Here is a 17,712-nt window from a genome sequence, read left to right as displayed (position 1 = left end):
TGCACAAAAGAACTGAAGCCTGTACCGAAATGAACGGCCACCATTTTCAAAATTGTGTTTAAATATTCATATTATGATTATTTTTCAATTTAACTTCTTTCTCTATATTGTACGCTAATGTGCTGTAGACAGTATAATATACACTGCATAATGAATACGTTCACATGGATAACTCAGGTCGTGAGTAAAAACACTTATTCATAATACAGTACTGTACTTTCATTAAAGAAAAACCTAATGAAAATTATCAAACTCAAAATCGCGATATTTCCTAGTTTACGTAAATGGATGAACTACTTTTTTTCCTTCCTATACCTAGTAGAGTGATTTGTGTTTTACGCCAGTATCATCAAACTCCAGTCTTGGAGGGGGGAGCAAGCGGTGTTTCCGGTTCTCTAAAGGTATAGACAGGTTAATATTAAAAATGTTAGTAAAAATAAAATGATGTCCCTGTACAACACAATAATACAATTCAGTGACATAGTGTAAACGAAGCTGTCTTAACAGCGAACTCATCAAGTTGAGACAGCACACAGATATAGAAAGTTGCACAACGCTGAGAGCAGGTCATTATCTGGGGATGAGAGAAGGTGCAAAGATAACCATTACATAAGGACTCATGCATCTTGCAAGACCCACCTCAACGCCGCCGACTGCGACCTTGGGGGGAAACAGCGAACCCCTGCCTATCTGCATTCAGGTCGCGAAACACGCACACGTGTGACGTCCGTGGGATACTCGGAACATTTTCTGCTTATTTGGACTTGCGACAACAGGAAATACTCCGCTCAGGTAGGCGTTAACTGTCCATAAATGTGCCTCCAACTTCCGACATTATTCTCTGGGAATCTGAATGTCGTAAATAGATCCGCCTATCCCAGACTTATGGACATAATGCAGTTCTAGTTGTTTAGACCTTTGCTGGCATGTGAAACATGCAAATTCAAAATCTCACTGATCGCAGTTTCTTTTTGTAACGATCCTCGCCGATGTACAGTCCCAGAAAAAAAAATGTCCCGACTTTTGAAGATCCTTACACAGCACGATTCACACCACAACGATTTAACAACGGTTTTCAATCCAGTATTATTTTAATGGTATTATAGGAAGGTATTTCACAACTAATGCAAAACGCACGAAATCAATCTGAAAATAAGATAAAATTAATACCTACGAGTAATTCATTATTAAACAAACACTATACAGAACCAAAACTCCGATTATGACAATTCATCGCAAGCATTGTTTTATACTTTATTGGCATCTTTGCCTTTATTGGTTGGTATATTTTATATTTATAATTTTTTAGGTTTATTATATATTCCTTTATTAGTGAACAATTTTTATATTAATAATTTATTTTATTTATGTATAATCATAGCATTGGCGGCCGGGTAGCTCAGTTGGTAGAGCAGCTGGCTACGGACTGGAAGGTCCGGGGTTCGATCCCAGGTGGTGACAGGATTTTTTCTCGTTGCCAAACTTTCAGAACGGCCCCGAGGTTCACTCAGCCTCCTATAAAATTGAGTACCGGGTCTTTCCCGGGGGTAAAAGGCGGTCAGAGCGTGGTGCCGACCACACCACCTCATTCTAGTGCCGAGGTCATGGAAAGCATGGGGCTCTACCTCCATGCCCCCCAAGTGCCTTCATGGCATGCAACGGGGATACCTTTACCTTTTTTACCTTTATAATCATAGCATTTTTGGTTAAAATACCAATGTTTTTGGTTCATTTGTGATTACCTAAAGCTCATGTGGAGGCTCCAGTTTCAAGTTCAATAATTTTGGCTGGTGTTATTATTAAAATTAGGGGGATATGGTTTATTGCGTGTATTTATAATTTTAATTAATTTTTTAATATTTAATTATGTTTGGATTTCTATTAGATTAGTTGGTGGTGTAACTGTTAGCTTAATTTGTATGCGTCAGACGGATTTAAAGTCTTTAATTGCCTATTCTTCTGTAGCTCATATAGGGATTGTTATTGGTGGTTTAATGACTTTAAATTATTGGGGATTTTGTGGAGCATATATTTTGATAATTGCCCATGGTTTATGTTCTTCTGGTCTGTTTTGTTTGGCTAATATTTCCTATGAACGTTTAGGTAGATGGAGACTGTTAATTAATAAAGGTTTAATGGGATTTGTACCTAGAATAACTATATGATGGTTTCTATTAAGATCTTGTAATATGGCTGCTCCACCTTCATTGAATTTATTAGGTTGAAATCAGACTATTAAAAAGTTTGGTTGGTTGATCATGATAAACTATATGTACTTTAATTTTTTAATCTTCTTTTTTAGTGCTGCTTATACTTTATATCTTTATTCTTATAGTCAACATGGGATATATTATTCTGCTATTTATTCTATTTTTATTACTATTTTTACACTGGTTTCCTTTAACTTTATTAATTTTGAGTAGTGACGTTGTTGCATTTTGAATATAATTATTTACTTAAGTAGTTTAATATAATAAAATATTGATTTGTGGTGTCAGGGATATAATTTATTTATCTTAGGTTATGATGTATTTATCAATTTGTTTTATTAGATTTATTTTTTTATTTATATTTAGAATTATTTTAATTTTTATAGGTTTTTATTTTATTATTAATGATATAATTTATTTTATTGAGTGGGATATGGTTAGATTTAATTCTGGATCTAGTGTTATAACATTTTTATTCGACTGAATATCCTTAATATTTATAGGTTTTGTTTTTTTTATTTCTTCTTTAATTATTTTGTATAGTGATGATTATATAGTAATGATTTATTTATTTAATAGTAATGATTTATTTAACCTGGCAGAGTTAAGGCCATACGGCCTTCTCTAACACTCAACCAGGAGTAAAAACTGCGTTATAGAAACACTACAAATTTACAAAATACACTACAATTTTACACACAAAACTGAATAAGATAATAATAATAAAATGTAAACAACAAGTAAGAAGAAATCAGACATAATATATAACATACAGAAAGAAAGAAAAAAGCATAATAAAATGTGAACAGCAGGTCAAAAATAAATGAGGCCTACAAAGTATAAAAAAATAAGAAAATTATTGATGATGATAATAATAATAATAATAATAATAATAATAATAATAATAATAAATAAGAATAGTAATGATAATAATGATGATAATAATATTAATAATAATAATAATAATAATAATAATAATAATAAATAAAATAATAACAGGCCTAATAGTAATAATAATACTAATAGTAGTAATACAATAGTGCAGTACAAAGCATACAATGAATACAATATTTTTAAGTATACACAGTAAGGAAAATTATGTTTATATATAGCTCAACTTATCACATTAGAGATATACCATTATCGGAAAATATGAAAACAAAAATATAAAATAAGTTAAATATCACTAGAACATAAAAAAAAAATGTGAATACGTGGAAACATGCAATACAACACTTGTCATAATAGTAAGTTAGTTTGGCAACTCGTCATAAGATAATTTTCTAACTTGGATTTGAAAGATTTCAATGTTCGGCAGCCCTTGACTTCAGATGGGGATATAAATATTAATCGATTTATTTTATTAGTTCTTATATTTGTAATATCTGTAATATTTTTATAGCTTTGTGCTAGCGTGCTTCTTGCAGACTACAAAGTTCAGGTTTCGGATACTGTTTAGAAAAGAGTTTTTAAAATTCATCATGCGCGTTGCTTTCGTTTACCAGCATTATAGTTTACTGCACCATTTATAAATATTCATCTACTATTTTTTAATTGGTTATTTTACGACGCTTAATCAACTGCTATGATTATCTAGCGTCCGAATAATATGAAGCTGATAATGCCAACGAAATGAGTCTAGGGTCCAGCGCCGGATGTGCCCAGCATTTGTTCTTAATGGGTTGAGGGAAAACCCCGGAAAAACCTCAACCAGGTAACTTGTCCCAACCAGGATTTGAACCCGGACCTGTTCGTTTCACGGTCAGACAAGCTAACCATTACTCCACAGCGATGGACTTTTCTAGTATTAAGAATAGATCAATTTTCATCGCATCTTTTCAAACGTCTTTCGGGTTACGGGAACAATAAAAGTAAAATGAATATCAATAAGTGTCAAAGCGATCTCGTATGTAAGTTACCACTGCTTTGGAGTATTGAGCATGCGCAATGCATTGAATCTGGAACTCAGAAAATTTTTTTCTGAAAATGTACTTACACCAAACTAGAATGGATATCAATTTAGACCCTTGCCGATTCCTGAGAAGCCAATTTCTTCCATGTTGATCGTCGCTGCGAATATAATTATCAAAATCAAGATTATCGTTATTTTTATCCCGTTTCAGGCCTTTTTGACAAAGTGTGAAGTTCTTTGTACCTTAGGAATATTCTCTGGATAGTAAAATCATTGATAACTGACATTCAATGAATGAATGAATGAATGGAGAGAGAGAGAGAGAGAGAGGAGCATTTTATCAATTAAAAGGTACACGATGATAATCGCGTCCAGCAAGGGCTCTTAAAACTCGCAACCTTTAAGTGAGCTTCTAGCCTAAAGGCCACTTGTCTCACTTATTTACACTGTCCCACTTAAGGACTTATGTAAATGTTGCGGGGGAAAATCCCGGAAAGACTACTGTCATCCTCTGAGAAGTTTAGGGCTGAGAGGAATGCGGTTCCGACTAGTATAGCGCGGTACTGGAGTGGGAGGGAACAGTGACATTGCCAGTCTGGAAGGAAGTACAATCATACTGAAAACATTCGCCCAATTTACGAGAGCAGTATGTCTATTAGTTTTCTAACGTATTTTTGGCGAGATAGAGATACAACCATTCGTACTTACGTGTTCAGAGAAGGAAAGTATTGTAGAACATTTTATTTATTTATTTATTTATTTATTTATTTATTTATATATTTATTTATTTAGTCTATTATTCACTTATTCTGGTGAAGTTAAGGCCATTATACCATCAGAAATACAAATACAATAAAATAAATAAACATAAAAATCATAATAAAACTACAATAATATAAATGAAAAGAAGAATCATACTATAAAATTTAGTGATTAGTAGAATTGAATTAAATTTATAAAGTAATCAATTAAAAAAAAATAATATTAAACTGCCCCCCATTGAGGGTAGCCCTTACGGACTCAGTAGGGTAAACTAGGTAGTTATTGATCAGTATACGGTGATTGACCGCTTCCTTTTTTCAAGTATATTGTGAATAAACCACGATCGTGATTTCACTTTTTGCTGGATATACCTCTAGTAACAACCCTTATTTGTGGCTAGTTGTCACTGTTCATCCCACTGAGTTAGTGTCTGTTGTCTGAGAGGACTGAAATCGATTGGAAATGCAACTGAACCTAAACAAGTGTAAGTAACTAGAGAAATTGCTAAGAATAATGCATCCAATAATTTATTTATTCTGCAAAGGATACATAAATTCTGGTGCTCGTTTTTACACTCACAGTGTGAGAAAAGGTATAAGGTTTCCGTCCACAGAATATTATTTTGTTAAAGTTTTTATATGACATAAAAATGCCCCGTGGTCAATCACTACAGTGATTGGTCGTTCATAAATTATTTGTTAGAATAATGACCAATTTCCTCCAATTCTATATATGTTATAGGTTAAATGATGGGGATTTTTACAGGACTGGTACTATATTATAATGCCTAAGCCAGGTAAAGTGCATTATACAGGGGAAGCTTTACGAAACGTTACAGAACCTGTCCACAGTGGATTTGATTTAAATGAAGCTGCCAAGAAGTTTGGTGTCCTAAAAGCAACCTTAGCGTCCATAAGCAAATATCCCGTTGAAGGAAAAGTGTTCTTTGGTCTTCGTCCAGTGCTGGGTGAAGCCATTTGTAATAACATCAGAGAAATGACACACACTTGCTTCTGATAAGGCACAAAAGAGAAAAATGGAAGAAGAGGCAAGAGAAGGAAGGAAGCGAATAAGAAATGAAAGAAAAGGCAGCGAGAAGAGTTCTTTTCTTATTTTTTAACTTGGTTATTTAACGACACTGTATCAACTATGAGGTTATTTAGCGTCGATGGGATTGATGGTAGCGAGATGGTATTTGGCGAGATGAGGCCGAGGATTCGTCATAGATTACCTGAAATTTGCCTTACGGTTGGGCAAAACCTCGGAAAAACCCAACCAGGTAATCAGCCCAAGCTGGAATTGAACCCGCGCCCGAACGAAACTTCGGATCGGCAGGCAAACACCTTTGCCGACAGAGCTACGCCGGTGGCGAATAGTTCTTAATGAGAAAGATCAGAAGAAGAGAAACGAAACAGACAAGAAAAAAGTGAAAATTGTGAAAATGTGTTGTTCAATCACTAATAAATGAGTATTCAATAACTGTGCAGTAGACGGTCAATCACTAATAAGCGTGTGGTCAATAACTGTGCAGTAGACGGTCAATAACTGTAAAAGTGGACTTGTTGTGTTTATTTAATTTATCTTTGCATTAAAATTTTATTTTTTCTTTTGTTTATTGATTTTGATTTGTTTCTGAATCTTCACTTGACCCAATGCCTTTAAAATTCTCTCAATAAGTTACCACCGTTTTCCGCTATTTCATTGTTTTATTATTCATTAGCTTAAGTGGTCAATCACTATACAGTTTACCCTATATCCTCAAAAAAATATTATACATAAGTAAACATAGATATTAAGTTTTAAAAAAGGGAAACAAAGAAAAGGGCGTGAAAAATTACAATTGCTATTAATGTGGCACCATGTGATTAATTAGAATTTTAGTAGTCAAGTGGCAGGCACGAATACACGCACCAGCATAGACAGTTACTACCGCTGCATCCCAGAGCATTCCCCGCCCAATCGTCGAGCCCAGGGAGAAAAGCAGCAACACCAAAGTCACGTCCCCGATGCCTGCCGATGTTTAGGAAGCTTCTCTAAAGGTTCCGTTGACAACCAAAGATAAGTGAATGACAGAATTTGGAAATTCAAAATGTATACTGGTGGGTGTTAGGTCTGTGGTGCATTTCTTCAGAGACTCATCCAGAAATTTCTTAACACTTTAGATAAACCACGGAAAAACCACATGCAGGATGAGTAGTCTCAATTTATGAGACCGAGACAATTGGCCCAATAGTAGATACTAATAAAAATCGAGGCAGTCTCTAAAGAAGTAACGCCTGTGGAGTAACGGTTAGCACGTCTAGCCGCGAAACCAGGTGGCGCGGGTTCGATTCCCAGTCGGGACAAGCTACCTGGTTGAGGTTTTTTCCGGGGTTTTCCCTCAACCCAATATGAGCAAATGCTGGGTAACTTACGGTGCTGGATTCCGGACTCATTTCACCGGCATTATCACCTTCATCTCATTCAGACGCTAAATAATCAAAGCTGTTGATAAAGCGTCGTAAAATGACCTACTAAAAAAACATTAGAAGGTGCTGCATCTTTTGTACAATTAGGTTCGAGTTGGTATGAAATTAATAGCCCTGGCCAAGCGAGAGATAAGGGGTGGACATGATTTTACTCTCGTTCTGACGCTCAACCAGTTAATTCCATGTTTTTTATGTCATAGAAGATGTTGCTCCTGCTGCTTCTTTTAGATTTAAAAAGGTTTTTTACTTAATAAAATTCAGTTGTAAACCTGCTGGAAAACTACAGAATTGCACTTCCGCCTAACAATAACATGAGATATGGACAAAGTTGAGAATGGAAATAATTAACAGACCATAAACTTTATTGCAGGAAGGCCATTGTTCATTGCATAGAATAATCTGAGATGAATATTTGGAAGTCACAAAGCATACTCTGTCATGGGAAATTCGCAAAACAAGGAGAAGAAAATACTGATGAACAGAATAATGCGCGGGAACAGTGGGAAAATGTTTATGACGTGTTATATCGGTTACGTTGATATTTCAAGTAGTGTTGCATTTTTTTTTTATTTTATCCATTGCCGGTCAGTTTTGTGTGTGTGAATGATAATAAAATCAATGAAAAATTAACGATAAAAACAATTCTTTTCATAATTAAGGCGCTGACATGGGAAAGGTAGTAACTGCCAAAAACAAAATCTTTCAGGGGAAGCAAAAAACAAATTTATGAACACTTTCTAACTTACATTATTACAGAAACTGCTTTAAATGAAAGGCATACACTCATGTTTGTGTTACATATGAAATTTGAAAAGTCTGGCACAGATTTATCTGTGAAATCCTATTTTATGAAAATACAACATTGAAATCACTCCTTAGCCAAACTGAGAATTAACGTTATTTATACATTATGCACAAATTTTTCGGTAAAATGCATGATACTTTTCATCGAGGAAGTCTAACATAGATAACAAGTCTCTCTTTTTGGTATCAGGAACGACTGGTCTTTTTTCAAGGCCTTGCAAGCATTGCAAGTTAGTGATTGAAGTTAATGACTGTCCTTTCTTAAAAATCCTGTGCTCTGTCCACATTTCAAGGTCATTAAATGACTGTCTTGTTTTTATTAGAGGAAAATCATATCTTGAGAGTCTAATCCAGTTGAAGGTGGTGATTTTGATAGGAGTTGTATTCAAAAACTTGTCACATTCTGCAGAAAAGTCGACGAAATCCTCATCCTTCATCATTATTACATTATAAGGCCTTACCTCTTCTGGAACCATGGTCTTGCATCTTTTTTTTTTTTCTTTTCTCTATGATGCCAAATTCCCTATCACATGGCATGTAGGAATGTTCTGAAACCAGGAATTTCAAGTCCACTGAATCAAAATGTTTCTTGGCAATAATGTGCACAGTTATCAGCCCATATTTGTCTAGACACACTCTGATGTTGTAAACGGAGTTACTACCTTCTCCGCGCCAACAGCTGTGCACATACAACTTACAACATCTAGTGACTACGTTTCCAACTTCGCTTCATTACATACGGACATACTACCTTCTCTGTGCCATTGGCATGGCTATTTACTACCTTCTCAATGAAAAACCTAAAAATTCGAATTTTTGGCAGTTACGACCTTTTCCATGTCAATGCCTCAATTGATTAAATGGCGATCTTACTCGTGTTAATTGTGTAAGCATGTGCGGCTTACAGCTGTTTCGGTGCTTCTTCACACCATCCTCAGAGCCTACTAGATCTCGGCGTCATCTCGAACTTCGCTGCCTGTTGTGTGGGTGCGTTCGATTGTTGAAAAATGTTGAAATGTGGTGTGTGTGTACTGAAATTGATCTGTGTGCTGAGAATTTGATCAGGATGTGTTTTGGTGTGTGTATATTTCATATTGTTCTAGTGTGTCGAGTTTTTGGTTTTTGGGTTGTATGTGTAGGATTTCCATGTCTGTATTCATGTTATTGTATGTGTGGTTAGCATTAGTTATGTGTTCGGCATATGTAGATGTATTGTGTCCTCTGGTTATTGCTTTAATGTGTTCTTTGTATCGAGTTTGGAATGATCTGCCTGTCTGTCCAATGTAGAAACTGTCGCAACTATTACATGTGAGTTTGTATTCGCCTGTGTGGTTAAAGCAATAACCAGAGGACACAATACATCTACATATGCCGAATACACAACTAATGCTAACCATACATACAACAACATAAATACAGACATGGAAATCCTACACATACAACCCAAAAACCAAAAACTCAACACACTAGAACATTATGAAATATACAGACACACTAAAACACACCCTGATCAAATTCTCAACACACAGATCAATTTCAGAACACACACACCACATTTCAATACGTTTCAACAATCGACCGCACCCACACAACAGGCAGCGAAGTTCGAGATGACGCCGAGTTCTAGTAGGCTCTGAGGATGGTGTGAAGATGCACCGAAACAGCTGTAAGCCGCAAATGATTACACAATTAACACGAGTAAGATCGCCATTTAATCAATTATTTATATTCAAGTGTTAAAAGTAGTGTACGAAAGATTCAATATGGATTATGAATTCTTTTCAATCCTGTACTTATAAGCAGTTTCAGGTCAGTTTCTATCTGATGCTTTTCCAATTCACTGCGGGATAAAGCAGGGAGATGCACTATCACCTTTACTTTTTAACTTCGCTTTAGAATATGCCATTAGGAAAGTTCAGGATAACAGGCAGGGTTTGGAATTGAACGGGTTACATCAGCTTCTTGTCTATGCGGATGACGTGAATATGTTAGGAGAAAATACACAAACGATTAGGGAAAACACGGGAATTTTACCGGAAGCAAGTAAAGCGATCGGTTTGGATGTAAATCCCGAAAAGACAAAGTATATGATTATGTCTCGTGACCAGAATATTGTACGAAATGGAAATATAAAAATTGGAGATTTATCCTTCGAAGAGGTGGAAAAATTCAAATATCTTGGAGCAACAGTAACAAATATAAATGACACTCGGGAGGAAATTAAACGCAGAATAAATATGGGAAATGCCTGTTATTATTCGGCTGAGAAACTTTTGTCATCTAGTCTGCTGTCAAAAAATCTGAAAGTTAGAATTTATAAAACAGTTATATTACCGGTTGTTCTGTATGGCTGTGAAACTTGGACTCTCACTTTGAGAGAGGAACAGAGATTGAGGGTTTTTGAGAATAAGGTTCCTAGGAAAATATTTGGGGCTAAGAGGGATGAAGTTACAGGATAAATGGAGAAAGTTACACAACGCAGAGCTGCACGCATTGTATCCTTCACCTGACATAATTAGGAACATTAAATCCAGACGTTTGAGATGGGCAGGGCATGTAGCACGTATGGGCAAATCCAGAAATGCATATAGAGTGTTAGTTGGGAGGCTAGAGGGGAAAAGACCTTTGGGGAGGCCGAGGTGTAGATGGGAAGATAATATTAAAATGGATTTGAGGGAGGTGGGATATGATGGTAGAGAGTGGATTAATCTTGCTCAGGATAGGGACCAATGGCGGGCTTATGTGAGGGCGGCAATGAACCTTCGGGTTCCTAAAAGCCATTTGTAAGTAAGTAAGTAAGTACTTATATGGATAGGAGTTGTTCGAATACTTACGACGCAGTTGATCCCATATTTGTGGCCTGGAAACTCTGCGATCTGGGTGCCTCCGCCCTCCTGGAGATCCCACACCCTCACGGAAGGCAGGTGGCCACATTCTCCTGTCACAAGATAGCGACCGCCTGCGGAGAAGGCCAGGCAAGTGATGGTCTTCCGCGAGCTGTTGAGGAGGTGAGTCTGCCGGTTCTTCTTGGGGTTGAAGAGCACCACCGTACATCTGCGAGCACAAAAATGCCACGTTAACCCATCTTCAACCTATAAACATGTTAGTCAAAAGAACTAGTTTCGCGGCCAGACGCGCTGACCGTTACTCCACAGGTGTGGACCCCTACCAACCTTAAAAAATATTGTATTTCACTTGTTCTTATGAAAAAAATACCCTCCCCCAATGTTAGGAACCACCGGTTTAGATCATAAGGGTGCTATTCATGGACATTTCGCTAGCCCGCGCTACGAGCGTGCTAAACTAGCCCCGGCTATCGACTGATTACTTGTACAGGATTCATATCATATCATATCGCTAACATTGGTTTATGAATACGAAAAACGTTAGTTCGCTGATCATCCACCGGAAGTCTGCGCTAAGAATTTCTATGAATATGGCCCTTTGAGTGTGTCGCGGGATTTTAAATTAAAACTTTAGTGCCGAATTTTGAAAAAAAGTTGAAAAACTCTGCTGTAGAGGTATTATCCACCAAAAACTTTACACGTTCAAAATGAGACAAATGTGGAATAAAAATTACAGGGTCGGGCAAAGTTGGTTGAAAATACATTCCATAGCCACTTCATCCATTGAAAATCTCACGCGTCAACATGAAACAATTCTGCAAGGGACACGAAAGAAGGCCACTCTGATGAAAACCTTGCCAGCAGGTGCTCAGTCCATTGAATGGTATTCGTTGAAGATGACAGGCACATTGCAGTTGCGTAACTTCGGACACGGAACCCTGTTTCCGCGCCGTGCACACAACGAAAGTGTGCATTAAGTAACCTGGCCACTGGGGCCGCCACTGCCCACGTACTAGCCTTCCGGCTCCGAGCCGTCGTTAAACTGGTACGTGTGTCATGCGACGTTTCTTGTGCACTGACGCAAATCGCAGCGCAATTATGACTGCCCAACGACAGTGCCAACCACCAACAAAAGCCTCCTTCACACAGGCTGCAATTTGACAGGAAGGCCATTTTCTTAACAAGAAATGGAGCAAGTTTTCAACCCTCAACGATAGAGGGTGAGCTTTTACCATTATCAGTTTGTATTTCAAATTTATTTACAATTTACATTTGAATTGAATACATATGAATAGATACCCGATATGAGCATAATGCTCGTGCTCGGGTACAGTCCAGTAGTCTACATAAATTTTACAGGGTTCAAATAATAATGCTGATGATATAAATAATAGTAACAATAATAATAATAATAATAATAATAATAATAATGTCATAAAACAAAAATATTTACAGTAATAAAATAAATACTAAGACGGATAAAATAAAATATAAAACCACTAGCGAGAGTTAACACAACTTAAATAAGCATATAATAACCGGAAAAAATGCCAAACTCGAAAATCAACAGAAAAGTTCGTTGTATCGCAGACGACAGCAACCGCCGTATTGACATTGTGTTATGCATTAATGGTAGTAGTGGGGAGCTGAAAGTCTACGTAACTGCCGTTCTCTTCTAATCTTCTCGTAAAATCATGGGAAGTTAATGCTGAAAAAACAAAATGTCTACGAGTCAAACTGTTCATTATTACCAGGATAAATACAAATAATACTGAAATATATTAATCGAGTTTCAGTTATAGATCTCTCATTTTGTGCAAGAGGTATCATATCAAAATATTTTATGAATGGCGGGGAAAATATAAATTTCAAAAGCTTTCTAGTGACAAGATATAGTGACAAGTACAATCAAGCGTATCTGTGGCGATGCTAAGAAAATCATTTATTGGAGATATACACGTACACTGTTATTAATTAAGAAAATGATCTATTTATATTTATTACAATGTTTTATCTTATAGGGTACATGCATCAGATAAATACAATAAAAATTAGTACCATATAATACTAGTAACACTTAAAAAAATTATAATAAAATTTTTCAAATATCATACAAACATTTTCACTTTATTTTTAAACTTAAGAATGTGTAAATTGCTTAGGTCTGGATTATTTTTCAATACTGAATTGTATAGTCTTGGTCCATAATTCCTACTGTGTCTTAATCCAGCTGTAGTGTGGCATTTAGGTTCTGCCAAAAGAGTTGGGACATTTCTTCTGGTGTTATGTATATGTTTTCCAGTTATAAAATTCATTCGATTTTTGTGAAAATAAGTTAGTAATGTATGTTTATATATTTGCTCAATTTTTTCACTTACGATACAAATACAAATAAATAATAAAAGGTAACACAAAACAACAATACAGTAATAATAACACAAAATACAGTAAAAAATAACACAATATAGTCTACTCTATACTATATCTCATCCAAACTATAGCCTGTAAATGGTACGAGGTATGGTCAGAGAACACATGTGCTGTGCAATTAATGTAGAAGCACAACCTCCCCCCCCCCCCCATCTCGTATAATTACAAGTTATGACAGCAAAGACGGACAAGAAAGATGGCAATTTAGTTAAGACTTGCAGACGTTTGTGATTAGTGCTAAGCCCAATCAAAGACAGACTTGAGTTAATTACTAATTACCAAAATGGAATGAAACGTCGACTATGCCAATTAAAGCGGCGAAGACACTTGAGATAATCAACGTACATAACTATGACAAGACAGCCTGCCCACGCGGCACTTAGCAGACAGAATCAAAGTTTGCATAAATGATGAAAGAGTTGTAAACAGAATACAGCCGCGGAATCTGTGCACTAAGTACAGAGATGCAGCTCTTATGTTTCAATATTTTGAATGTATATCAGTTATATAATCATCCCCATCTTCACAATTCTTCTCTTTTCTATATTTTATTAACTTCACGCATACATACTTTTTATTTCTTCATAGCCCTCTCCTCTGCTTCCCCTCCATCCGCCATGATTCTTTTCATTCTTCATCTGTTCCTTAACACCTCCTTCACAGCCTGTCCCTTCACACTCCTTCACCTTCTGTTCCTCGTCCATTATATTCTCTCCTGAGCCTTGACACCTTTCCATCAGATCCATTTTTTTTCCTTTCCCGATTCTTTATACCTTCTTTCTTCCTTGTCTCTCCGTACCCTTTCCCCTTCCTATTCTTCTATACTCTTTACCCTCCTGTCCCTTCATACAATTTTCCCCTTTCTGTTCCTTCATACCCTTTTCCCCTTCCCTTCATACCATTTCTTCACCATGTGTCTTCACATATTTTTCCCCTCATGTCCCTTCATACATTTTTCTCGTCATATTTTTTTCAACCTATCCCTTCATAACCTTTTCCTTTGTCCCTTGATAACCTGTCACCTCCTGTCCCTTCATGCCCTTTCCCCCTCTAGGTCCCTTCATACAATTTTCCCCTCCTTTCTCTTCATAGCATTTCTTCATTCTGAGCCTTAACATCATTTTCTCCCTTATAACTTCCTCCCTTCGTTTCCCTTTATACATTTTTCTCGTCCTGTCCCTTGATGTCCTTTGTCCCTCATCCTTGATACCGTTTCCCCCTCCCGTCTATTCATACTATTTCTTCTCCTCTCCCCTCATACTTTCTCCCTTCTGTCTCTTCATACTATTTCCCTACCCGTTCCTCCACACCATCCCCTCCCCCGCAGTCCCTTCACATCTTTTTCTTCTCGTGTACCTTCATATGAATTATTACAAAAACAGCCCTAGTCATGTTTAATGAAATTGAGTTAAGGACACACATGCTACTATTTTAAATGTTTATAGATTACAATAACGGCCCATGTCATGTGTTATAGTGGGTGGGCCAGGTAATAGTATTGATAACGATTTTAACTATTCTATTGAGAAAGATGTCAACAACATAACTGAGATGAGCAGCCATACCAATGTGGGATTTCTCGGTCTTTTCAGCAGGTACGACAAGCCGTATCTTCACAGGAGGGTGCGGAGTGTGAATGTGCGGCTTGAGCGGGCTCTGATGAGACCTGGGGCATCACACATTGGTTTGATAGATGTAAGCCCTATAAGAAGGTATGAATATACGTCACATGGCCTGCATCTGAATGGTAGAGGCAAGGAGCACCTTTCGGTTCTTATTGCTAATAGCATCAGAGGCAGCCATGTTAAAAAGCAGAGTTGTAATATTCCTGTGTTAGTTAATGCTAGGGCTTCTCCTTTTTTAGGTTAAACCTCCCACCAGTAAGGTGTTTGAAACAAGTTCAACTAAATTGTAAATGCTCTGATGTTTTCATCTACCCTCTGTTAGTCTAAGCTGTTTTAAAAAAGGAGTTCGCTATTCATGTATAACAGTCTTCAATGCACTGCCTAATTATCTTAAAGATTTGAAGAACAACGAGAAAAGGTTCAGAAAAGAATTAACCAAATTTCTACATACTCATACCTTCTACACAATTGATGAATTGTTTATGCTTGTGAATTGAATTATTCTACTTAAATGACAAGTACAATTTTATATAGCTCAACTAAAATATGTTTTTATATTGACTCAATCTGTTTACTATGTATTGTATTTTTTGTTTAGCATAACTGATGAATTGTATGTACTGTAAATTGAATAGTATACTGTATAGGTCAACTGATGAATTGTTTAAGCTTATAAATTGAATTAATCTACTTCATATGAATTGTATAGCTTAACGAAAATAAGTTTGTAAATTGAACTAATTTGATTGTATATGTTTGTATAGTTTGGCTGATGAATTGTATATGTTCTTAAAATGATTACTAGTCTGTGTAGCTCTACTGATGAATTGTATATAGACCTACTGTAAATTGAATGGTAATATGTATAGCTCAACTGATGAATTGTTTATGATTATAAATTGAATTAATCTACTTGATATTAATTGCACAAATTTGTATAGCTTAATGAAAGTATGCTACTTTGTATTGTATATATTTGTATAGTTTTGGCCGATGAATTGTATATGCTTTAAATTGAATAGTAATCTATATAGCTCTACTGATAAATTGTTTGTGTTTGTAATTTGAAGTAGTTTGCATGATATGTATTATCAATTTCTGTATATCACAACTGGTTGAATTGTTTATGCCTTAAATTTAATTAAATTGTTTTGTATTATAATATAGCTCAACTTATGAATGATCGTTTGCGTTTGTAAATTTAATAATCTGATTGGCTATTTATTGTATACTTTTAGTAGAGCCATCGATGTAGCTCAGTCGGCAGACTCGCTGGGCTGCTGATCCGGAGCTGCGTTCGGGCTTGGGTTGGATCCCCCTTTGGACTTTGGTTTCTTCCGAGGTTTTCCACAGCCTGGGACTGAAGCCGGATGGTCTATGGCGAGTCCTTGGCATCAACACCTTTGATTTGATTACCCCCTTTGATTTGATTACCTGGTTGGGTTTTTCCGAGGTTTCCCCCACCGAAAAGGCAAATGCCGGGTAATATTTTGGCGAATCCTCGGACCTCATTTCATCTCACTACATCTCGCCAAAATGTAAAAAAATTGTACAACATTGTAAAAATTGTAGAAAATTACTAAATTGTAAAACTATAATAATTTGTAAAAATTGTAATTGTAATATTGTAAAATGTTGACATTTTCCACATCTTAAAGCTTCATTGCTCATGTAAGATCTATGGAATAAAATAAATGAATGAATGAATGGACACAAGGATAAAACACCAGTGTTATCTAATGCCGGGCTTTGGCAACGAAGCCATTAGCGTTCTTGCTCTCCAATATTTCTCTGTGGTGGATCCATCAGGTAGAACTTCACAGGTTATGAGATGATCTTCAGTCATTTCTTCTTCTTTGTTGCATAGAGGGCAATTTGGACTCGTGTAAATTCCTATTTTATTCAAGTGTTTGGCCAAATAATCGTGTTCTGTAAGCAGTCTGAATTTTGCTACTGCAGTTTTACGTGGGATTTCTGGAATAATTTCTGTTTTTTTTTTTTATTAAAATGCTCCATTTTTTTTATCTTTGGCTTTGGTACATAGTGCTTGGTTTTGCTTGATTTTATATTTATTTTTAATTAGTCTTTTGATGGATGTAAAAGGTAGGCTAGCTGACATATGTTATTCTTTTATTTTTTATTGTTCTCCTGAAAGATAGTAATTTTGACAAGGGTTATTTTTGTAATAATGCCTTCATATCTTCTTGCCGTACCTTTTTTCCGTACTCTGCTTTCATACCTTTTTTCAGTCCTGTCCCTTCATACTCTTCTTCCTGTCCTGTCTCTTCATACCTTTTTCCCGTCCTGCCCTTTCATACATTTTCATAGATATAATAAAATCAATAATATAGAAATTATAATTCACGAAAATATTTATAACAAACAAAATGAAATTATAAATTCATTAACAAAATTATATAATCAACGAACAAATTTAATCACAAATATACAGTCCTTTTAGACCTTTTTTCCCGTGTTGTCTTTCATATCTTTTTTCTCGTCCTGTCCTTTCATACATTTTCTCCGCCCTGTTCCTTCATACTACTTCTCTCTCTCTCCTCTTCCTTCATACATTTTTCCTATCCTGTTCCCTGACATCCTTTCCTATCCTGTTCCTTCATATCTTCTTTCTCCTGTGTTACTTCATTTTCTCTT

At 36.0% G+C, this 17,712-nt stretch overlaps 1 protein-coding gene and 1 pseudogene across 5 annotated transcripts in view; one reads left to right on the top strand and one right to left on the bottom strand.

Annotated features, from left to right (window-relative positions):
- LOC138714634 (mitogen-activated protein kinase-binding protein 1-like) overlaps positions 1-17,712 on the bottom strand; it is a 525,862-nt gene that overhangs the window by 134,180 nt on the left and 373,970 nt on the right. For all 5 annotated transcript variants that reach the window (XM_069846668.1, XM_069846671.1, XM_069846670.1 and 2 more), the window contains exon 4: positions 10,991-11,210. In XM_069846668.1, coding sequence (XP_069702769.1) covers positions 10,991-11,210 — 220 coding nt within the window. The remainder of the gene's footprint in view (positions 1-10,990; positions 11,211-17,712) is intronic.
- LOC138715588 (NADH-ubiquinone oxidoreductase chain 4-like) lies at positions 1,649-3,930 on the top strand (annotated as a pseudogene).

Source organism: Periplaneta americana, chromosome 15 (assembly GCF_040183065.1).
Source record: "Periplaneta americana isolate PAMFEO1 chromosome 15, P.americana_PAMFEO1_priV1, whole genome shotgun sequence".
Lineage (NCBI taxonomy): Eukaryota > Metazoa > Arthropoda > Insecta > Blattodea > Blattidae > Periplaneta > Periplaneta americana.
The sequence above is the reverse complement of the archived record's forward strand: the minus strand, read 5'-3'. Positions and strand labels throughout refer to the sequence as shown.